At 41.4% G+C, this 24,202-nt stretch overlaps 1 protein-coding gene across 2 annotated transcripts in view; it reads left to right on the forward strand.

Annotated features, from left to right (window-relative positions):
- arhgap42a (Rho GTPase activating protein 42a) overlaps positions 1-14,555 on the forward strand; it is a 343,140-nt gene extending 328,585 nt beyond the window's left edge. For both annotated transcript variants that reach the window (XM_060826434.1, XM_060826435.1), the window contains 2 exons: positions 1,965-2,044; positions 13,698-14,555. In XM_060826434.1, coding sequence (XP_060682417.1) covers positions 1,965-2,044; positions 13,698-13,786 — 169 coding nt within the window. In that variant the 3' untranslated portion in view covers positions 13,787-14,555. The remainder of the gene's footprint in view (positions 1-1,964; positions 2,045-13,697) is intronic.
- The last annotated feature ends 9,647 nt before the right edge of the window (positions 14,556-24,202 follow it).

The following is a 24,202-nucleotide window of genomic DNA, read 5'->3' on the forward strand; positions in this document are numbered from 1 at the left end:
AATCATCTCGAGAGGAATAAGTTGATTAGGGATAATCAACATGATTTTGTGAAGGGTAGGTCGTGCCTCTTAAATCTTGTTAAGTTCTTTGAGAAGATGACCAAACAGGTGGATGAGGGTAAAGTGGTTGATGCCCTGTATATGGATTTCAGTAAGGTGTTTGATAAGGTTCCCCATCATATTGCCCAAAGTACGGAGGCATGGGATTGAGGGTGATTTAGTAGTTTGGATCAGAAATTGGCTGGCTGAAAGAGGACAGAGAATGGTGGTTGATGGGAAATGTCCATCCTGGAGTTCAGTAACTAGTGGTGTACCACAAGGACCTGTTTTGGGTCCAGTGCTGTTTGTCATTTTTATAAATGACTTGGATGAGAGCGTAGAAGGATGGGTTAGTAAATTTGCAAATGACGCGAAGGTCGGTAGAGTTGTGGATAGTGACAAAGGATGTTGTAGGTTATAGAGGGACATAGATAATCCGCAGAATTGAGCTGAGAGGTGGCAAATGGAGGTTAATGAGAAAAAGTGTGAGGTGATTCACTTTGGAAGGTGCAACAGGAATGCAGAGTACTGGGCTAATGGTAAGATTCTTGGTAGTGTGGATGAGCAGAGAGATCTCGGTGTTCATGTACATTGATCCTTGAAAGTTACCACCCAGGTTGATAGAGTTGTTCAGAAGGCATATGATGTGTTAGCTCTTATTGGTAAAGGGATTGAGTTTCGAAACCATGAGGTCATGCTGCAGCTGTACAAAACTCTGGTGCAGCCACATTTGGAGTATTGCGTACAGTTCTGGTCACCACATTATAGGAAGGATGTGGAAGCTTTGGAAAGGGTGCAGAGGAGATTTACTAGGATGTTGCCTGGTATGGAGGGAAGGTCTTATGAGGAAAGGCTGAGGGACTTGAAGCTGTATTTCTTAGACAGAAGAAGGTTGGGAGGTGACTTAATTGTGACATAGAAAATAATCAGTGGGTTGGATAAGGTGGACAGTGAGAGCCTTTTTCCTCGGATGCTGATGGCTAGCACGAAGGGACATTGCTTGAAATTGAGGGGTAATAGATATAGGAACAATGTCAGAGGTAGTTTCTTTAGTCAGAGTAGTAGGGACATGGAATGCATTGCTTGCCAACAGTCGTAGACTTGCCAACTTTAAGGGCATTTCAATGGTCATTGGATAAATATATGGATGAGAATGAAATAATGTAGGTTGGAAAGGCTTCAGATTGGTTCCACAGGTCGGCGCAACATCCGAGGGCTGAAGGGCCTGTACTGTGCTGTAATGTTCTGTGTTCTATGTTCTATGAGTTTAATAATGTAGCTAAATATGTGGGTCTCAGACTGTCAGGTTCAGTATGAAGCATAAATCAGTTTAGTTTCTTTTGTCAGCAAAACTTAATTGGTTTATTACAAAAAACAAACTTACCCAAATACAAATGCAAAAATTATTGAAAAACAGTTTGGATTATGCACATGGATATGTTTATGTACCTTTTGATTAATTAAATAAATACTTCTTTAAAATTAACTGTTTTCAGAGGGAAAAATGTTGTATTCTCATGCCCTCGTGACTAACACTTTTTGTGAGACATGCCATTTCTTTTCAGTGGCGTTTCAGTGTTTGAAAGTTATCTTCGATTATTCATTTAATCAAAGCTTCACGAACAATCGGTGCATAGTAGGAAGCAGCAGGCATATACAAAATTTCTTGAGATAGCAACCGGGCCGTAATTGCAGTTAATAAGTTGACATTTTGATTACTAAACATTTTTTAAAATTGTGATTGTATGACAGGCTTACATTTAAATTAAAAGCACCGACTGTTCAGAAAGATTAAAAATATTTATATTGTCGGTTGTATACAATGGCTCATGGATATATCTTGTTAAAATGTAACAAAATAAATGTTTCTACTTATTAATAATGCACTGCATGCTTTTTATGCTCGATATTTTTCTTTGAAACAGCCAAGCCAAAGCTATGTATGCTTGTAAAGCCGAACACAGTCATGAACTTTCTTTCCCACAGGGAGCAATATTCACTAATGGTGAGTATTAAGCAAATCTATTAGACTTCTTGTGCTAAAATAAAAAAAAATTGCAGTTCAAGCACTGTATAATTAATTGTTTGTTCAAGTTTCTTCCTCACATTTGTATTTATCTGGAAGGCACAGGTCGTATTTTCAAATGCATGTCATGCATTCTGATTTATGAATGGTTTCATATTTATTTAAAATTTATATACAATTAAAAGTTTGCATAACCCAATTAGAAATGGCTCAGAAAATTGAATTGAAATTCCATTTTAATAAATAATCTTGATCAAATGAATTGTGCTACACACAAGATTTTTTTTTCTGGGCTAATATCTTTTATAGTGCCTTAGTTTCTCTGTTTCTCTGCACAATTACCAATTTTGGTCTCTTGTTCAGCTTTAGTTAAACTTCTCTTCTGCCTTTTTCACCACTTCCTAATTCTAACTTTTGTTTCTAACCAATGACTGACATTTACAACCTGTTTCTACTATCTTTGCTTTCATTATAAATTTTCAAAGCATACACCCTGCTCTAAACTGTACACAACAGTATGACAGTTATTTTAATTAATGCGATACTGCACAGACTGAAAGTATGTCCACATTTAATTCCTCCAGCCATAACACAGCCTTCAGTCCAATTCTGTACTGAAAGATGTTACCAGCTCTAATATCAACTCTAAGCAGTGCTTCAAAAAAATTTTTACGGAATTGCTGTGTCAGATTTGTTTGTTGATCAGAGAAGCCCAATCATTCAGAAGCTGTCACAATCAATTGTTGCTGAGTGATGTGGTCAGAGCTCCCTATCAGTTTCACTCTCACATATTGCTATTAATTATGAAATGTAGTTGTTAACTGTGGCCTCCCCTCACTCCAGCTTCATCCTCTCACTATTATGAAGCATTTTGTTTCCTTGGCAGCACTCACCACTTGTATCACAGCAAGACCATTCTACCATTCTTTGATTGGACAGTATCAGTAGCTTTCTGATCAATGAAAATGCAGAATTCTGAGTTCACCAGCCTCTCTTTATACAGTCATAAAATCATAGAGCCGTACGGCACGAAAACAGACTCTTTGGTCCAACTCATCCATGCCATCCAGATATCCTAAATAAATCTAGTCCCATTTACCAGCACTTGGTCCATATCCCACTAAACCCTTCCGATTCATATACCCAACCAGGTGCCTTTTAAAGGTTGTAATTGTATCAGCCTCCACCACTCCTTCTGGCAACTCATTCCATACACGCACCATCCTTTGCACGAGAAAGTTGCCCTTTAGGTCCATTTTAAATCTTTCCCTTCTCACCCTATGAGGACATACTTTCAGTCTATGCCCTCAAGTTCTGGTCTCCACCGCCCTAGGGAAAAGACCTTATCTGTTTATCCCTATCTATGCCCCTCATGATTTTATAAACCTCTATGAGGTCACCCCTCAGCCTCCGGTGCTCCAGGGAAAACAGCCCCTGTCTATTCATCCTCTCACTATAGCTCATAACTTGTTGGATTAGATTAGATTACTTACAGTGTGGAAACCTTACCTAAGGTAAGGGGCAATTTAGCATGGCCAATTCACCTGACCCGCACATCTTTGGACTGTGGGAGGAAACCGGAGCACTCGGAGGAAACCCACGCAGACACGGGGAGAACGTGCAAACTCCACACAGTCAGTCACCTGAGTTGGGAATTGAACCCGGGTCTCAGGCGCTATGAGGCAGCAGTGCTAACCACTGTGCCACCGTGCCGCCCATGAGGAACATTCTTGTGAGCAGGTTGAAATTATTCCAGATGCCCTTGGTAGCACTTAGATTAAAGGTTATTAGATCCCACATCAGATCCAGATCACTGTACTTTCCACAAGACATGGTGATGACTAACTCTGTAGTGCCTTTCGTTGGCTCAACAATTTCTTTTTTTTTCTGATTGTTTTTATCCCTTGGGATTTAGACAATGCAATATTAAAAAATCATTGTAAAGCAGCTTTTAATTGGCAAGACAAAAGCAAAATTACAACTTGCTGGAAATCTGAAGTAGAAATGAAAAATGCTGGAAGCATCCAACAGGACAGAAAGGAGAGAAAATCACACTGAACTTTGATGTTGTTTTAAAGGGAGTGACCAATCACATTATTCACATTATGCCACAAGTGTAACTCCAACACTCAAAGAGCTCAACACAAATCAAGGCAGACTACTTGACTGGCATCAAAAATTAAACACTCACACCTTCCAATAACCATACACAATTTAGTAAGATGGACCATCTTGAAGATGTACTTCAGCAACTCCTTAAGTCTCCTGCAGCAGCACCTTCCATGCCGACAATCTCTATGACTTAGAGGGACAAGGACAACAGATGAAGGGAAGCACACCTCTAAGTTCTAAGCTACACAGTATCCTGACTTGGAACCATATCACCCTCGCTTCAGTCAAAATCCTAGAACTCCCCTCCCAGCAGCCTTATGGGTGCAGCTAAAACACAAGGACAATAGACAATAGGTAATAGGTGCAGGAGTAGGCCATTCTGCCCTTCAAGCCTGCACCACTATTCAATATGATCATGGTTGATCATCCTTAATCAGTATCCTGTTCCTGCCTTATCTCCATAACCCTTGATGCCACTATCCTTGAGAGCTCTGTCCAACTCTTTCTTAAATGAATCCAGAGACTGGGCCTCCACTGCCCACTGCCCTCCACACAGCCACCACTCTCTGGGTGAAGAAGTTTCTCCTCATCTCTGTCCTAAATAGCCTATCCCATATTTTTAAGCTGTGTCCTCTGGTTCGGCACTCACCCATCAGCGGAAACATATTTCCTGCCACTAGAGTGTCCAAACCTTTAATAATCTTATATGTCTCAATCAGATCCCCTCTCCATCTTCTAAACTCAAGGGTATACAAGCCCAGTCACTCCAGTCTTTCAGTGTAAGGTATTCCCGTCATTCCAGGAATTAACCTCATGAACCTATGCTGCACTCCCTCAATAGCCAGAATGTCTTTCCTCAAACTTGGAGACCAGAACTGCACACAGTACTCCAGGTGTGGTCTCACCAGGGCCCTGTACAGCTGCAGAAGAACCTCTTTGCTTCTATACTCAATCCCTCTTATTATGAAGGCCAGCATGCTATTAGCCTTCTTCACTACCTGCTGTACCTGCATGCTTTCCTTCATTGACTGGTGGACAAGAACACCCAGATCTCTCTGTACTGCCCCTTTACCTAAATTGATTCCATTTAGGTAGTAATCTGCCTTCCTGTTCTTGCCACCAAAGTGGATAACCATACATTTATCCACATTAAACTGCATCTGCCATGCATCTAACCACCCACTAACTTGTCCAGGTCACCCTGTAATCTCCTAACATCCTCATCACATTTCACCCTGCCACCCAGCTTTGTGTCATCAGCAAATTTGCTAATGTTATTGCTAATACCATCTTCTATATCATTAACATATATTGTAAAAAGCTGCGGTCCCAGCACTGATCCCTGCGGTACCCCACTGGTCACTGCCTGCCATTCCGAAATGGAGCCATTTATCACTACTCTTTGTTTCCTATCAGCCAACCAACTTTCAATCCAAGTTAGTACTTTGCCCCCAATACCATACGCCCTAATTTTACTCACTAACCTCCTGTGTGGGACTTTATCAAAAGCTTTCTGAAAGTCCTGGTACACTACATCTACTGGATCTCCCTCGTCCATCTTCAAAGTTACATCCTCAAAAAATTCCAGAAGATTAGTCAAGCATGATTTCCCCTTCATAAATCCAAGCTGACTCTGACCTATCCTGTTACTGCTATCCAGATGTGTCGTAATTTCATTATTTATAATAGACTCCAGCATCTTTCCCCCCACTGAGGTCAGACTAACTGGTCTATAATTTCCTGCTTTCTCTCTCCCACCTTTCTTAAAAAGTGGTATAACATTAGCCACCCTCCAATCCACAGAAACTGATCCCGAATCTATCGAACTCTAGAAAATAATCACCAACGCATCCATGATTTCTAGAGCCACCTCCTTCAGTACCCTGGGATGTAGACCATCAGGCCCCAGGGACTTATCAACCTTCGGACCTAACAGTCTCTCCAACACCAATTCCTGGCAAATATAAATTCCCTTAAGTTCAGGTCCTTCAGCCACTGTTACCTCAGGGAGATTGCTTGTGTCTTCCCCAGTGAAGTACCAATTCAACTCTTCTGCCATTTCTTTGTTCCCCGTAATATATTCCCCTGTTTCTGACTTCAAGGGCCCAATTTTAGTCTTAACCTTTTTTTTGCTTTTCACATACCTAAAAAAGCTTTTACTATCCTCCTTTATATTATTGGCCAGTTTACCTTCGTACCTCATTTTTTCTCTGTGTATTTCCTTCTTAGTAATCCTCTGTTGTTCTTTAAAAGCTTCCCAGTCCTCTGTTTTCCCACTTATCTTCGCTATGTTATACTTTTTCTCTTTTAACTTTTTATGTTTCTTAACTTCCCTCGTCAGCCACGGCCACCCATGCCTCCTCCTAGGATCTTTCTTCCTTTTTGGAATGAACTGATCCTGCAACTTCTGCATTATACACAGAAATATCCGCCATTATTCCATCACTGTCATCACTGCTAAGGTACTGCACCACTGAACTTTGGCCAGCTCCTCCCTCATAGCTCCATAGTTCCCTTTATTCAACTGAAATATTGTCACTTCTGATTGTACCCTCTCCCTCCCAAATTGCAGATTGAAGCTTATTGTATTATGGTCACTACTTCCCAATGGCTCCTACAGTTGTTCAAGAAACTAGTTCATCACAACCTTTAGGGCAACTAGAGATGAACAGATAGTGCAGACTGCAGAGTTTGCACATTCTCCTCATGTCTGTGTGGGTTTCCTCCGGGTGCTTTGGTTTCCTCCCACAATCCAAAGATGTGCAGGTCAGGTGAATTGGCCATGTTAAATGGTCCATAGTGTTCAGGGATGTCTAGGTTAGGGGCATTAGTCAGGGGTTAAAGGGTTAATTAGGATAGGGAAATGGGTCTGGGGGGTTGCTCTTCAGTGTGGACCTGTTGGGCCGAAGGGTCTGTTTCCACACAGTAGGGGTTCCATGATTCTAACGATGATTGTTGACTTAGACAGTATCCGGTGAGAGAATAAATGAGAGCACATTTTTTCTAAATGTATTAAAACATAAGAACGAGGAGCAGGAGTAGGCAATCTGGCCCTTCCAGCCTGCTCCGCCATTCAATAAGATCATGGCTGATCATGGACTCAGCTCCACTTACCCACCCACTCATTGTATCCCTTAATTCCTTTGTTGTTTAAGAAAAAATCTATCTTAGCTTTAAAAATGTTTACTAAAGTAGCATCAAATACTTCACTGGGCAGGGAATTCCATAGATTAACAACCCTCTGGGTGAAGATGTTCCTTCTCAATTCAGTCTTAAATCTGCTCCCTCTAATTTTGAGGCTATGCCCTCTTGTCCTAGTTTCACCTGCCAGTGAAGCATCCTCTCTACTTCTATCTTATCTATTCCCTTCATAATTTTATATGTTTCTACAAGATCCCCCCTCATTCTTCTGAATTCCAATGAATATAAGCCCAGTCTGTTCAGTCTGTCCTAATAAGCCAACCCCCTCAACTCCGGAATCAACTGAGTGAACCTCCTATGCACCCCCTCCAGTACCACCACATCCCTTCCCAAGTGAGGAGACCAATGTTGCACACAGTACTCCAGGTGTGGCCTGGAGCTGCGACATAACCTCCCTGATTTAAACTCAAACCCTTTCGCAATGAAGAACAAAATACCATTTACCTTTCTAATTACTTGTTGCACTTGCAGACCAACCCCCTGTGGTTCATGCACAAGGACACCCAGGTCCCTCTGCACAGCAGCATGCTGCAATGTTTTACCATTCAAGTAATAATCCTTTTTACTGTTATTCCTACCAAAATGGATGACTTCACATTTGTTAACATTGTACTCCATCTGCCAGACCTTTGCCCACTCACTTAAACTATCTATGTCCCTTTGCAAAGTTTCACAGTCCTCTGCACACTTTGCTCTATTACTCATCTTAGTGTCATCCACAAACTTTGATACAGTACACATGGTCCCCAGCTCTAAATCTTCGATGTAAATTGTGACTAATTGCGGTCCCAACACATGATCCCTAAGGGCACACCACTAGTCCCTGATTGCCACCCAGAATTTTGCCGAGAGGTGTGAGGGAGGAGCGAAGGACTGCCGGGAGGTGTTTAAGTGGGTGAGATGTCGCCGATCGGGTTTACAAAATTCTGAAGGGGGAGGGTGAACAGCCAGAAATCGTGGTACATATTGGCACCAATGATATAGCCAGGAAAGGGGCAGTGACAGGATATAGTGAACCTATCGGGAAGGTTTATCACGCGATAAAACAAAGGGATCAATTAAAGTGTGTCTTCTTTAACGCAAGGAGTGTCAGAAATAAGTGTGACAAACTTAGAGCATGGATCAGTACTTGGGGCTACAATGTTGTGGTCTTAATGGAGACGTGGGGTTCACAGGGGCAGGAATGGTTGCTTGATGTTCCAGGGTTTAGAACATTTAAAAAGAACAGGGAAAGTGGAAAAAGAGGAGGGGGTGTAGCATTGCTAATCAGAGAGTGCATCACAGCTACAGAAAGGAAGGTTGTTGAGGAAGGTTTGTCTACTGAGTCAGTATGGGTGGAAGTTAGGAACAGCAAGGGAACAGCCACCTCATTGAGGGTTTTCTACAGACCACCTAATAGCAGTAGAGAGATTGAAGATCTCATAGGTCTGGAAAACCAGATTCTGGAAAAATGCAGATGTAGCAATATTGACTGGAACCTCCTTAGAGCAGATGGCTTGAATGGAGCCGTTTTTGTCAAGTGTGTTCAGGAGGGTTTCTTTACTCAGTATGTAGACAGACCGACGAGGGGAGAGGTCATTTTGGATTTGGTGCTCGGCAATGAGCCGGACAGGTATCAGATCTCGCAGTGGGAAAGCACTTTGGTGACAGTGATCGCAACTTCCTCACATTTACCATAGCCTTGGAAAGGGAAAGGAGCAGTTACCAAGGGAAGATATTTAATTGGGGAAAAGGAAATTATAACGCTATCAGGCAGGAGTTGAGAAGTACAGACTGGGAGCAATTGTTCCACAGAAAGGGCACAGCAGACATGTGGAGATTATTTAAGGAGCAGTTGTTGCGAGTGATGCACAAATTTATTCCTCTGAGACAGGTAAGAAGGGGTAAGATTAGGGAATCTTGGATAACGAGAACAGAGGAACTTCTCGTCAAAAGGAAGAAGGCGGCTTATGTAAAGTGGAGGAAGCAAGGATCTAGCACAGCTTTAGAGGATTACAGGCTTGCTAGAAAGGAGCTCAGAAATGGACTGAGGAGATCCAGGAGGGGCACTGAAAAGGCTTGGAAAGAAGGATTAGGGAGAACCCAAAGGCATTTTACTCATACATGAGGAATAAGAGAATGATCAGGGAGAAGGTAGGGCCGATCAGGGATAGCGGAGGGATATTGTGCGTGGAATCTGAGAAGATAGGGGAAGCTCTAAATGAGTTTTTTGCTTCGGTTTTCACTAAGAAAAGGGACCTTGTGTATGAGAACTTTGAGGAGCTGGGATACAGTCTTGACCAGATCAAGATTGATGAAGTTGATGTGTTGGAAGTTTTGGCAAACATTAAGATTGATAAGTCCCCAGGGCCAGACCAGATTTCTCGCTCTGGGAAGTGAGAAAGGAGGTTGCTAAGCCACTGGCGAGGATATTTGCCTCCTCACTCTCCATGGGAGCCGTACCGGAGGATTGGACGGAGGCAAATATTGTTCCACTTTTCAAGAAGGGTAATAGGGAAATCCCTGGCAATTACAGACCAGTCAGTCTCACGTCTGTTTTGGAAAATTTCTGAGGGATAGGATTTATGACTATTTGGCAAAACATAGTGTGATTAAAGGCAGTCAGCATAACTTTGTGAGGGGCAGGTCATGACTCACAAATCTTACTGAGTTCTTTGAGGAGGTGTCAAGACATGTCGATGACAGTCGAGCAGTGGATGTGGTGTATATGGACTTCAGCAAGGCATTTGATAAGGTTCCCCATGGTAGGCTCATTCATAAAGTCAGGAAGTATGGGATAGGAGAGATTTGGCTATCTGGATTCAGGATTGGTTGGCTGACGGAAGGCAGAGAGTGGTTGTAGATAGAAAGTATTCTGCCTGGATGTCATTGTTGAGTATGGTCTCACAGGGCTCTGTCCTTGGGCCTCTGCTCTTTGTAGTTTTTATAAATGACTTGGATGAGAGGTTGAGGGGTGGGTTAGTAAATTTGCAGATGACACAAAGGTTGGAGGAGCCTTTGATAGTATCGAGAGCTATTGCAGACTACAGCGCGACATAGACAGAATGCAGAGCTGGGCTGAGAAATGGCAGATAGAGTTTAAACTGGATAATGTGAAGTGATGCATTTTGGAAGGTCGAGCTTGAATGCTGAATATTGGATTAAAGACAGGATTCTTGGCAATGTGGAGGAACAGAGGGATCTGGGTGTGCAAGTACATAGATCCCTCAAAGTTGCCACCCAAGTGGATAGGGTTGTTAAGGAAGCATATAGTGTTTTGGCTTTCATTAATAGCAGGATCGAGTTTAAGAGCTGTGAGACCACAAGTGCTTGGTGAGACCACACTGGGAATATTGTGACCACATCTGGTCGCCCTACTATAGGAAAGATACAGAGGCTTTGGAGAGGGTGCAAAGAAGGTTTACCAGGATGTTGCCTGGACTGGAGGGCTTGCCTTATGAAGAGAGGTTGAATAAGCTCAGACTTTTCTCTCTGGAGAGAAGTTGGAAGAGAGGAGACCTGATTGAGGTACACAAGATACTGAGAGGCATGGATAGAGTCAATAGCCAGAGACTTTTCCCCAGGGCAGGATTGACTGGTACGAGGGGTCACAGTTGTAAGACATTAGGAGAAAGGTATAAAGGAACCGCCAGAGGTAGGTCCTTTATGCAGAGAGTTGTGAAAACATGGAATGCGTTGCCAACGATAGTGGTGGAAGCAGAGTCATTGGGGACATTTAAGTGACTGCTGGACATGCACATGGATAGCAGTGAGTTGAGGGGTGCATAGGTTATTACATTTTACATGAGGATTAAATCTCGGCACAACATCGTGGGCCAAAGGGCCTATTCTGTGCTGTATTTTTCTATGTTCTAATCGTACTCATTTATCCCCCACTCCTTGCTTCCTGTTGATTAACCAATCCTCTATCCCTGTCTACTTAGTCTCTCCTCATAATCCAACCTCCTCAACTCCGGAATAAGCTAAGTGAACCTTCTCTCCATTCTATCCAATGTCAGGGTATCCATCCTCAAGTCCATCTTTCTCAGTTACACTGACACCACACCCCACCTTTCCCTCTGCTACATTAATGGCTTTATTGGTGCCACCTCATGCTCCCACAAGGAGATTGAACAGTTCACCAACTTCACAAACACCTTCCACCATGACCTCTGAAGTAGAAGACCCAAGTTCAAGTTGCACCTACTCCAAACGTGTTTTTTTTTCATTCATGCAACATGATGGGCCAGCTTTTGTTGCTTGTCCCTAGTTGCCCTTGAGAAAATGGGGGTGAGCTGCCTTCTTCAACTGCTGCAGTCCACCTACTGTAGGTTGACCCACCTGCTGTAGGTTGACCTACAATGTCACAAGGAAGGAAATTCCAGAATTTTGAAGGAACAGCAATATATTTGCATGTCAGGATGGTGAGTGGCTCTGAGGGGACCTTGCAGACGGTGGCGTTCCCATGTATCTGCTATCCTTGTCCTTCTAGATGGAAGTGGTTGTGGTTTTGATTTGGAAGGTGTTATTCAAAGATCTTTAGCAAATTTTAACAGTGCATCTTGTAGATAGTACACACTGCTGCTAATGAGCGTCACTGATGGAGGGAGTGGATGCTTGTGGATGCAGTACCAAATCAAACAGGCTGCATTGTCCTGGATGGTCTCAAGCTTCTTGATTGATGCTGAAGCTGCACTCATCCAGGCAAGTAGGGAGTATTCCACCACACTCCTGACTTGTGTCTTGTAGATGGTGGAGAGGCTTTGTAATAACATCTCTGAATAGGTTAATTAAAAAATATCTATCCTGAGGAAGGGTATGAGTCTTCCCTACCTGTGGACTACAAGGCAAGGGTTCATGTCCCATTTGTTCCAATGTCCTAACACATCAGAACAGATAGATTTAACAAAAAACTAACCTGAGAACCATCTGCAGTAATGTTCTTATCAAAATTAGAGTGGTGCTGGAAAAGCACAGCAGGTCAGGCAGCATCCAAGGAGCAGGAAAATTGATGTTTCAGCCAAAAGCCCTACATCAGGAATTGATGAAAGACTGGTGAAAAATGCCTGATGGCTTTAGTGGAAGTTGATGAAAAAATTATTGATACTTCAGCTATGTGCTTACAAAGTACCCACTATTTGTAAATGTGCCCACTTAGATTGAAAAAAGTACAAATGTAACACTGTAATATAGAGAATTGTGAGCAGATTAAATAAAGTATTTGCCTCTATGGTTAGACAATTTTGTTCATTCTTCAAATATTAACATCACTTGCTAGGCCAACATTTATTCCCCATCCCGAATTGTAAGTGATGAGGTGGTGATAAGCCATTTTCTTCAACTGGCTGCTGTAAGTATGATGTAAATACACTGAGTCCTGTTCCCTCAGAACGCCCAACATTTTGACCCAGACACTGTGAAAAAAATGAGACTAGGAGACAGTAACTTTTTTAATGACACTAGGCTAGTTATCTGGAAAATACACTACAAGCCTCCTGACTCCCATAATTACCTGAAGACTATGCTTCATCAGACCCCACTTCCTGTAAAGACACCATTCCATTCCCCTTGTTCCTCTGTCTTTGTTGCTTCTGTTCAAATGATTCCAGCTTCTGCAAGGGGGCCTCTGAAAAGTCAACCTTTTTCCTTAACTGAGGATTCCCCACCACTGTAGTTGATAGAGCCCTCAGCCGTGTCTGACACATCTCCTGCACTTCCACCCTCAGCCCCTCTCATCCCTCCCACAACATCAATAGGGTTCCCCTGGTCCATCCTTTACATCACATCATCATCCACAGCCAAAGGGTCATTGTCCAACATTTCCACCATGTCCAGCAGGGTGCCACCACCATGCATATGTTCCTCTTCCCTCTCTTGTCAGCCTCCACAGGCACCATTCTCTCTGGAACACTCTTGTCCAGTCCCAATCCCTCCTCATACCACCACAGCACTTTCCCATGTAATCGCAGAAGGTGTAACACCTATCACACCAATTACAAGTACTCCCCCTAACCACACACTATCCTGACATGGCAAAATATCACTGTTCCTCCTCTGTCACTGGATCCAACTTCTGGAACTAACTTCCTGACAGGACTACAAATTCACTTACATCACATAGCCTGCAGTGGTTCAAAAAGGAAGCTCACTGCCACAAGTGCTGGTCTAGCTAGTAATGCCTGCAACTTGTATAATTTAAAAACAATTTTAAAACTCCAGCTATTGGTTTACACAAACTTTTTTGGAAAATGCTTAAATTATTTTCTGTACTTCTTGGATTTAATAGCTATAAAGATTTAAAGTTAAAATGCAGTAATCAGTCTCATTCTATTTGTTCTAGTACATGCATCAGTGGAACCAGGTTGGCTACAAGGAACATATGAAGGGAAAACAGGACTGATCCCTGCAAATTATGTTGTCTTTCTTTGATAACTGCTAGCAAGACTAGAACATCTCCATGGTATCCATGGTGAACAAAATATCACAAACTAAGAATATTATATTCCAACACACCTAAACAGATGTCAGACAGTCAGAAGTGGTGGAGTATCTGTATCTGCAGAATATATGCTTTTTTATGGTATGGAGTACAGGATTGTAGTCTGCATCAATATCTGTTCATTTTAATTAAATAAATACTCACCTTATTATCCGTAGTTATTGAAACAATTGATTTTGCAGTGTTGAAAATGGAAAAGATGATTGATTGAAGTTAAGTGTATATAGATGTACATATATGTTTTAAAAAGCTATGGCATAAGTATTTCAAGACTCCCTGTATTAAGTCCCAAATACTGGATATGGGTTTTATCATAACAGTATGACCAATGGAGGGTTTGTTCCATTGATTTATGTTTATTTCCCTGAAAAATGTCACATTGGATGGAGAAAGGAGAAATGTGTACACATTTAATGATCTCAGCCTGCTGTCTTCCTCTGTAGCAAATGTGACAGAGTTGGGGCTCCAGAGCCACCTCAGATGCTTCATGCAGAGTTGGCCACCACTGCTCAAGCCATTGTCTTCCACGGTGAAAGGCTGTCACATTATCACAGCTGCACAAACTCTGCTTTTTTACATCTGTAATTTGAACCCAGCTGGATTGTTTTTCTTTCAGGCAGAAACTCTGTTGCTTTTCCAAACTAAATCTCCCTTTTTTTTGCAATCAAATAATTTAATTGATTACATTGTAAATTGAATTTTGTGGACTTTTAATTTTCCTTGACTTCTTAGGATGGCAGGTGATCATTTTTAGTTAAATGTCACTAAAACTCAAAGCACTCAATTATCCAAACACATTTTCACTTGCTTTATTGTAGATTATTTTGTTGTGGGTATCTATTTCAATATGTGCACATAAGCATGTATAAACATCTAAATTATTGTTGTATTCCTGCAGTAAATATGAATTGTAAATTTAATATACTTTGGTTAACAAGCTAATAATGATGCCAAAGTGCATAAGAACTAATGAATCCATTGACACCAAAGTTTTGAGACAGTGATTTTAACAAGTTTCCAGTGTAGTGTTGATCTCAGATTATCTGCATAAACCTCTAACCTTCTCTGAGCATATCCAATCTTCCAACAATCAAGTATTCATTATGATGTAATTGTTGCATATAAGAAAATGAAACAGTACTTACCACACAATTTTAAAATCTCTTGTATCAAAGTAATGTTGACATATTTATGTAATTGTTATATATGTATGACTATTGATTATTCTGCTACAAATCAAAAAATATTTTATTTCTGCAACATAAATTTGAAATATAATGTTTTTGGGGCAAATAATTGTATCAACAAGATTTTAGGTTTTGTTTTGCAAGAAAAAATCTGCCAAGCTTTATTAAAAACAGGCAGAGAGAGAGCGAGAGAATTGTGCTAGCCTTGAGGACAAACTGCACTTTTTACTCTAATTTTATTTTTTTCCAGTACGCTGGTGTATTGGCATCTTTTTTAAATATTAATTTTTTTCATTAAGTATATATCATACAGTGGTTACATTGATAGTTGAAACTATATAATGTCAAATAGTTTAGTTGGTTTCAGTGTATTTAATTATTAATATCTGTCGCAAAATGCTAAATGGGTTCAGCTGAATGTTTTCTGTTCATTCAAAATTCTTTTCATAAAGTTCCCTGATTGTACCAAGGACTTAGTATATAGTCTGCACAATGTTACTATTATTTTTGAAGGACTTATATTTGTGGTACAATATATTAAAAATAGACATATTTGAAGACTAAAGAATGATAGAATGAGTAGAAATTTACAGCCAAATGATTTTGGGCCAGTTTGTATTTTGTGAAATAATGTGAATGCTGACACTACATGCAAAAATGCACATTAATTACTATAGTGGTCACAGTGTAGGTCAAAAGATGTTTTGTGTGGAAGCATAATAAATTATATTTAGCTACATTCATGTGGGGTTGTGTGTTGGATTGCAGATTTTACCCTTCACAAATGGTGATATTTTTTACATTAAATATATGATTTATTAAAGGTGCAATTGATTTAAAATGCCATTTTCAACTTAGAAGACTATTTTCTGATCAGACATGATTCTGCAGTGATGTAATTTATATCTCAATAAAAGTGAAAAGTGTAGAGCCTGGAAATTTTGCTCACTCAATCTCTCATTCTAGGCACTTTGATTTAAAATCTGAGGAGATTAACATTTTGTAGCAGTTGGTGTAATTTAATGTCACTAAATTATGTGATGCTGAAATTTTGTATTATACGTAGCAAAAAATCAAAGAGTAGATTATGAAATCAACTTCAAAGAAACAATGGGTAGAATCTTTCCAGCCCTTGAATGACATGGACATTGACAGGTCAATTGGTAAAATATGGTGAAAACAGAAAAATGAAATTCTCGATGTGAGGAAAGAAAAGGCAGAATTTCCACTTTAAAGTTTTAATAGAAGACAGGAATCTTACTAATGAGCAGTAAGAGGCCCATTTACACATATTCACATTTTTATTACCCAATGTCACCTCACTCATATGCGGTTTGCTAGTTTCCTAGGCAGTGCAGAGAAACTAGCTGGTAACAGTTCTTAAAATGAAAGTTTGAGCAGATAACTGACAACTCCAGCCCAAAAGCATCTTCTCTAGTTTCTATCCTGGTCAGCATTTCCCAACACCTCGGAATACACTCCAGAGACAGCATTCTCTGTCTGCACTTTCCTTCCACAGGGTTCACATCAGCCAAACACCAGTGTCATCGGAGCACAATTGGGTCTCACTTTTAATGCAGTTCAGTATTTTAACACTCCACCTTCACAGCTCACCAAGACCTTGCATTACAATGCTGCTGCATCTCAGATCGCATGGAGATTACCTATCTCATGCACTGGAAATGGATATCTCTCAGAGCTCGCTGCTTTCATTCTTAACAGTCATTCACTTTGTACTTACTTGGTTGCTCACAACATCTCTGCCTTGTCATCAGCTTTTCATGTTTGGTAGCAATGAACAGTCAAGGTGTAGGACTTACCCTGGCAGAGAACAGGTCTTTAACCTCTTGCAGCTTTCATGCATGTTCCTCCTGACCTGAGTTGATACCAGACCAGGCTGGAATTGTTTGATATGGTGCATGGCTCGGGTTTTAAAACTGGCACCCGTAGCATGAGCACTGGAAGATCCCAGTACTAGTGAGTGTTTGATCACTGCCAACCACTAGACCAGTGCTCTGGAGGCATCATGCATGCTGAATTAGCTGTTCAGAAGAGAGTTGCATGTGTTATGAAGATGTAGGTGTTCCTTTAAGAGAGTTAAAAGCAGCAAAACTACCAGACAGCACGAATTGTTCTCAATAAGGCAACAAAGTATGTTACACTGAGTTGAACAACTCAAGTAGTTCGTTGCCTGGAGTCAAAAACAAATTTGAATTCGGTCAATCAGTTTAAATTATATCTGAAACACATTAAACTCCAATCAAGATTGAATTGAGAATATTGACGATCTTAATAGCCAATGGCACAATCTGATGCTCTGGAGTATAAGACCGGGGAAAATTGTACAGTTGGGAGGAGATCTGCCATGTCCCAGGATATAAGAGACTACTTGAAAAAATATCTCTCTTAAAAGTCCCTTTTCGATCAGTAACTTGTAATGCAAAAATTTCTACCAAGGAGAAAAGAAGACACAGGAAGATCCGAAAACGAACCAACAGCTGCCTGGTTTTGAGATAAGAAGTGTTGTTTTGTAAATCTTAGTTGGGAGTTTTATTGGACTACTATTATAGAAGGGAAACTAAAAGTTAGGTTAGAGAAATAAATTGTAAATAGTGGTCAGTTAATTATTTTCTGTTTTATTTTAAGAAATAAAGTTGTTAACTCTTACTTTACATATTTCTTAGCCACTCTAACTTTTACAGATTACTGCATGGGATAAATCTTTTCTGTGTCGCTGGTTTTAAATTAAGCAGGAGAGTTTACCCCATGTCGTAACACATGAGATAATTCACTGAAGCTGGTGGAGAGAAACCTGCTTGAACTCCCTGCAACTCTCTCCTGCTCACCTAACTGAGTATGCACAATACCTTCAGGGCACTGCTTTTGCAGTCAAATGCTCTGTTTGCCTCTGGAAAGAATTTAGATGCATTCCCAGAGGCTGCTGGAATGAACAGGGCTGTTCAAAGACCCACTTCAGCATTGTCATAAAGGCAATAAAACAGAAAACAAGTTGTCTATCCCTCACACCTCAACTCCTCACACTCCATGACAACATATGCTCCTGAACTGATCCTCATGGTCCCTCAGACCTTCCATTTAAACCAATGTTTCTAAATCTGTCCATCATACCAAACAAAGACCCTTTACCCACGCTGCATGGTTTCTTGTACTCCAAGCCAACTTACACTTTTCTACCAACTTGCATGGCACCTTACACCCTCTATGTCAAAATATAGCACACACATGCTCATTAACTCAGTAAATGCTCTATACAAAACCATCTGACCTTATAGTAACAGAACTGAGAAAAATAATTTTTTTTAAAAAACTGTCTCCCATAGGTTTCTGAAAACAAAAATGCTTTTGTGACACCCCTATAAATATATTAGTTCACCAGGCCTTTGAAGTATTAATAACAGGAACGGCAGGCACTCAACACTACTTTTGCTAATGTAAGTAAACACTGAGCAATTGAGAATTTGATTTCAGATAGCACTGTAAATCGAGCAATGTTTCCAACAAACTCCTCATTGTTCATGTCCTCAGTCAAGTTTTATACTGCATTTGGAGGCTGTGGCATTCATAATCCAGGGGATATAGGTTTCATCCACAAATGCTGACATTTGAATCCAATAAAAATCTGAAATTAAAAGTAAATCAGTGGTGACAAGAAAACCGATGGAGATTGCTGTAACAGTCCATATGGTTTACCAATATCCTTTATGGAAAGATTCTGACATCCTGACTTGGTCTGGCCTACCTGTTACTCCAAACTCAAACAATGTGTTTTACTCTAAACTGCCCTCTGCACAATTAGTGTTGGACAATGAATGCTCATTTAACAATGTCTGCATCCTTTGAATCAATAAAATAAATTCTTCATTTGTGACTGACACTTGTATAGTTAAAAGTTATTTTTTCAGAAAGTAATAATGAATGCTTTAAAGCATTTTCACACATGGCAATAATGAACTAATGAGCCCCTTAACAGAATACATAATGAGTGAATAGCATTGAATTGCCATAGGAAGCTATCAGGTTATGAGACAACATAGGCGGTAGGTAGTGAGGCATGGTTAAAGGCTATAGTGCATCAGTAGAGGGGTATAGTTTGGGATCCAGGATTTGAGGGACAATGTGAAGTGGGAAGAAGAGCAAAGGATGGCAAGGGGAAATGGATAAAACCTTTTCAACTTACCTTTCAAAGGTACCTTCATCCAGATGATGGCTCAAGATACCTCTGAGGGGCTGTGATGTACGATTCCTTGAAAAGCCTGGCTGATTCCAGTAAAATTGCAGAGGACTAGGAGATGCTTATCCCTCAATGTATCCAGTCAGGTCAGGAGTGCAGGTAATGGGCTCATAATCACTGCCATTCTGCATCCTTTAAGAAATACTGGAGGAACTAAGAATCCTGAAATCTAGTTCCGGGTATCATATTTTTAGGTCTACAGTGACCACCGAACCACATAAAGACTAGACTTATATTTTGTGGATCTATCCAAAATAAATTTGAATAAGGCGACTGAAACTTATCCCAAAAAAGACTCAAAAGAAATCATCTGAAAAATTAACATTTCTCCCATTTTTCTGATCTGAGTTCAAACTGTGGCCAAACAAGACAGAATAAAAATTTGGGTAAGTAACTTTATACAAAGTTTATGGAGTAGAAATTGTGTGATGGACTTCAACAAAAACATATGTACAATTCTTTTTACTGTTCAGCTATGCAGGGTTACTATTCTTGAATCTCTATTACCAAGCCATATATTTGATTGATTCAAAAAAAAATTATTATGGGACAGACACAAGCTCCGTTTTTGCAAGAATATAGCAGGGGTCCAGCAGCATCCATGGGGAGAGACCAAACTAACGTTTCGAGTCCAGTTGACTCTTCATCAGAGCTAAAGTATGGAAGGGCAGTAGTTATACAATAGTTGGGGAAAAGGTAGACTGCTGGGAGAGCGAGGATGTTGGTAGTTCAGAGTAAGAAGTGTGTGTAACTGTCAGACTGGAAACAACAGACAACCCCGGGGGGTAGAGGGAGAGGACAGAGGGTGACAAGAGAAAGTATCAAGAAAAGGTAACAAAAAGGAAAGGAATGGGAGTCGGTTCACAATTTGAAGGCATTGAACTCAATATTAAGTCCAGAACTCTGTAAAGTGCCTGCTCTGAAGATGTGATGTTGTTCTTCCAGTTTGTGCTGTAATTCACTGGAGCATTGCAGCATGCCGAGGACAGACATGTGGGCACACGAGCAGGATGCTGTGTTAAAATGACTGGCTGCAGGAAGGTCAGGATCACAGATGTGCACAGACCAGAGATATTCTGAAAAGTGGTCACCCTGTCTGCATTTAGTTTCTCCAGTGCTGGAAATTTTGGCAAACATTAAGATTAATAAGTCCCCAGGGCCAGACCAGATTTATCCTAGGTTGCTCCGGGAAGTGAGAAAGGAGGTTGCTAAGCCACTGGCGAAGATCTTTGCTTCATCACTCTCCATGGAGGAATTGAAAGAAGGTGAATGTTGTTCCTCTTTTCAAGAAGGGGAGTAGGGAAATCCCTGGCAATTACAGACCAGTCAGTCTTACGTCTGTGGTCAGCAAAGTTTTGGGAAGAATTCTGAGGAATAGGATTTATGACTATTTGGAAAAGCATAGCATGATTAAAGGCAGTCAGCATGGCTTTGTGAGGGGCAGGTCATGCCTCACAAATCTTATTGAGTTCTTTGAGGAGGTGACCAGACAGATCGACAAAGGTCGAGCAGCGGATGTGGTGTATATGGACTTCAGCAAGGCATTTGATAAGGTTCCCCATGGTAGGCTCATTCATAGAGTCAGGAAGTATGGGATACAGGGAGATTTTGCAGTCTGGATTCAAAAATGTTTGGCTGACAGAAGGCAGAAAGTGGTTGTAAATGGAAAGTATTCTGCCTGGAGGACAGTGGTGAGTGGTGTCCCACAGGGCTCTATTCTTGGGCCCCTGCTCTTTGTAGTTTTTTATAAATGGCTTCGATGAGGAGGTTGAGGGGTGGGTTAGTAAATTTGCCGATGACACAAAGGTTGGCGATGCCATTGATAGTATCGAGGGCTACTGCAGGCTGCAGCGCGACATAGACAGGATGCAGAGCTGGGCTGAGAAATGGCAGGTGGAGTTATCCTTAGTAAGTTTGCAGATGACACCAAAATTGGAGGTGTAGTGGACAGCGGAGAAGGTTACCTTAGATTACAACAGGATCTTGATCAGATGGGCCAATGGGCCGAGAAGTGGCAGATGGAGTTTAATTCAGATAAATGCGAGGTGCTGCATTTTGGGAAAGCAAATCTTAGCAGGACTTATACAATTAATGGTAAGGTCCTAGGGAGTGTTGCTGAACAAAGAGACCTTGGAGTGCGGGTTCATAGCTCCTTGAAAGTGGAATCGCAGGTAGATAGGATAGTGAAGAAGGCATTTGGTATGCTTTCCTTTATTGGTCAGAGTATTGAGGACAGAAGTTGGGTAGTCATGTTGCCACTGTACAGGACATTGGTTAGGCCACTGTTGGAATATTGCATGCAATTCTAGTCTACTTCCTATTGGAAAGATATTGTGAAACTTGAAAGGGTTCAAAAAAGATTTACAAGGATGTTGCCAGGGTTGGAGGATTTGAGCTATAGGGAGAGGCTGAACAGGCTGGGGCTGCTTTCCCTGGAGCGTTGGAGGCTGAGGGGTGATCTTACAGAGGTTTACAAAATTATGAGAGGCATGGATAGGATAAATAGCCTAAGTCTTTTCCGTGGGGTGGGGGAGTGCAAACTAGAGGGCATAGGTTCAGGGTGAGAGGGGAAGATATAAAAGGGACCTAAGGGACAACTTTTTCACACAGAGGGTGGTACATGTATGGAATGACCTGTCAGAGGGAGTGGTGGAGGCTGGTACAAATGCAACATTTAAGAGGCATCTGGATGGGTATATGAATAGGAAGAGTTTGGAGGGAAATGGGTCCGGTGCTGGCAGGTGGGACTAGATTGGGTCGGGATATCTGGTCAGCATAGACGTGTTGGACCAAAGGGTTTGTTTCCATACTGTACATCTCTATGACTCTGTGAAATGTGAAGTGATGCATTTTGGAAGGTCAAACTTTAGTACTGAATATAGGACTAAAGACAAGATTCTCGGCAGTGTGGAGGAACAGAGGGATCTAGGTGTGCAAGTGCATAGATTCCTCAAAGTTGCCATCCAAGTGGATAGAGCTGTTAAGAAAGCACATGGTGTTTTGGTCTTCATTAAAAGTGGCATCGAGTTTAAGAGTCGCGAAGTTTTGATGAAGCTCTACAAGACCCTTGTGAGACCACACTTGGAATATTGTGTCCAGTTCTGTTCACCCTATTATAGGAAAGATATGGAGGCTTTTGGGGGGGGGGGGGGGGGGGAGGTGCAAAGAAGGTTTGCCAGGATGCTGCCTGAACTGGAGCGCTTATTATACAAAGAGAGGTTGACTAAGCTCAGACGTTTCTCTCTGGAGAGAAGGAGAAAGACAGGTGACCTGATCAAGGTGTACAAGGTAATGAGAGGCATGGATAGAGTTGCTAGCCAGAGACTTTTCTCAGGGCGGGATTGACTGGCACAAGGGGTCATAGGTTTAAGATATTAGGAGGAAGGTATAGAGGAGACATCAGAGATAGAGAGTCGTGAATGCATGGAATGCGTTGCCAGCTGTGGTGGTGGAAACAGAGTTATTACGGATATTTAAGTGACTGCTGGACATGTACATGGACAGCAGTGAATTGAGGGATGAGTAGGTTAGGGTATCTTATTTTAGATTAGGAATAATCTTTGGCACAACATCGTGGGCCAAAGAGCTTGTTCTGTGCTCTACCTTTTTATCTTCTAATGTAGCTTAGGCCACATTGGGTGCAGTGAATACAACGCACAAGATTGGAGGAGGTACAGGTGAAATGCTGCTTCACCTGAAAAGATTGTTTAGGTCCTTGGATGTGAAAAGGAAGGAGGTGAAGAGACAGTGTTGCACTTTCTCAGATGCTGTTGGAGGTTAAGGAATAGACTAGGATGTCCCTGTGAAATGCAGTCAGGGGAGTGAGGGAAAGATGTGTTCGGTGGTGGTGTTGAGCTGGAGTTGTCTGAAATGTTGGAGAAGGATCCTTTGTATGTGGAGGCTGGTGGCAGGAAAAGTGAAGACAAAGGACCCAATCATTCTGTTGTGAGTAATGTGAAGGAGCAAGGATGGAAGCACAGGTAATAGGTCAGATGCAGTTGAGGGCCCTCAAACCACAGTTATGGCAGAAGCAAGCCATTTTGGAAGGTGGCATCACCTGAACAGATACGATGTAGGCAAAGGAACTGGGAGAATGGTGTGGAATCCTTACAGGATGTAGGGTATGTAAGGCTCTAGTGTATGTAGTTATGGGAGTCAGTGGCTTTGGAAGAAGATTTGCTCCACATACCCCATAAAGAAAGAGGCCTATGGGTGCCCACCGCTACTCCTGTGACTTGGCAGGTGAGATAAATTAAACGAGAAATTGTTCAGTGAGAGAACAAATTCAGCCAAGTGGATAGAACAATCCCTACCCACCACCACTCTCCTCTGCTTGGCTGAATCATTGTTCCAGTCCTACATTGGTCCCCTCCCACAACTCTCTTTTCGATACATTGATGACTGTTTTAGTGCTGCTTCAAGCTCCCGCCTGCACCTTGAAAAATGTGTTCATTTTGCTTCCGAGTTCACTCCTCTATAACTGTCACATTGTCCATTTCCAACACTTCCCTTCCTTTCCTTGATCTCTCTGTCTCCATTTTGGGGAATAAGTTGTCCACTGGCATCCACTCCAAAGCCACATTGTACTTTCCATAAGGTTGATGAAAGTGGTGATGGTGAATGAGTTCCAAATCGGATGGACCCTTGTGGGAAAAAGTATGACCACTGGGACAGAGTAGAAGACTTAAACTCAGACTGACTGGATTGCCCTGTGAAGAGCTGGCATAGGCTCAATAGGCTGAATGGTCTCTTTCAGAGGAACATGTGACACATCCAGCTCTCCCTTTGGTGCAATGAAATCCTACAGATTGCCCATTTTATTACCGTTCCTTATTATGGGAAATTATATGCTGTTGGATTCCAAATTAACAATGGATTTTATTTTCATTTGTCCATGTTCATAACTG

The sequence above is a fragment of the Hemiscyllium ocellatum genome, chromosome 6 (genome assembly GCF_020745735.1).
Source record: "Hemiscyllium ocellatum isolate sHemOce1 chromosome 6, sHemOce1.pat.X.cur, whole genome shotgun sequence".
Lineage (NCBI taxonomy): Eukaryota > Metazoa > Chordata > Chondrichthyes > Orectolobiformes > Hemiscylliidae > Hemiscyllium > Hemiscyllium ocellatum.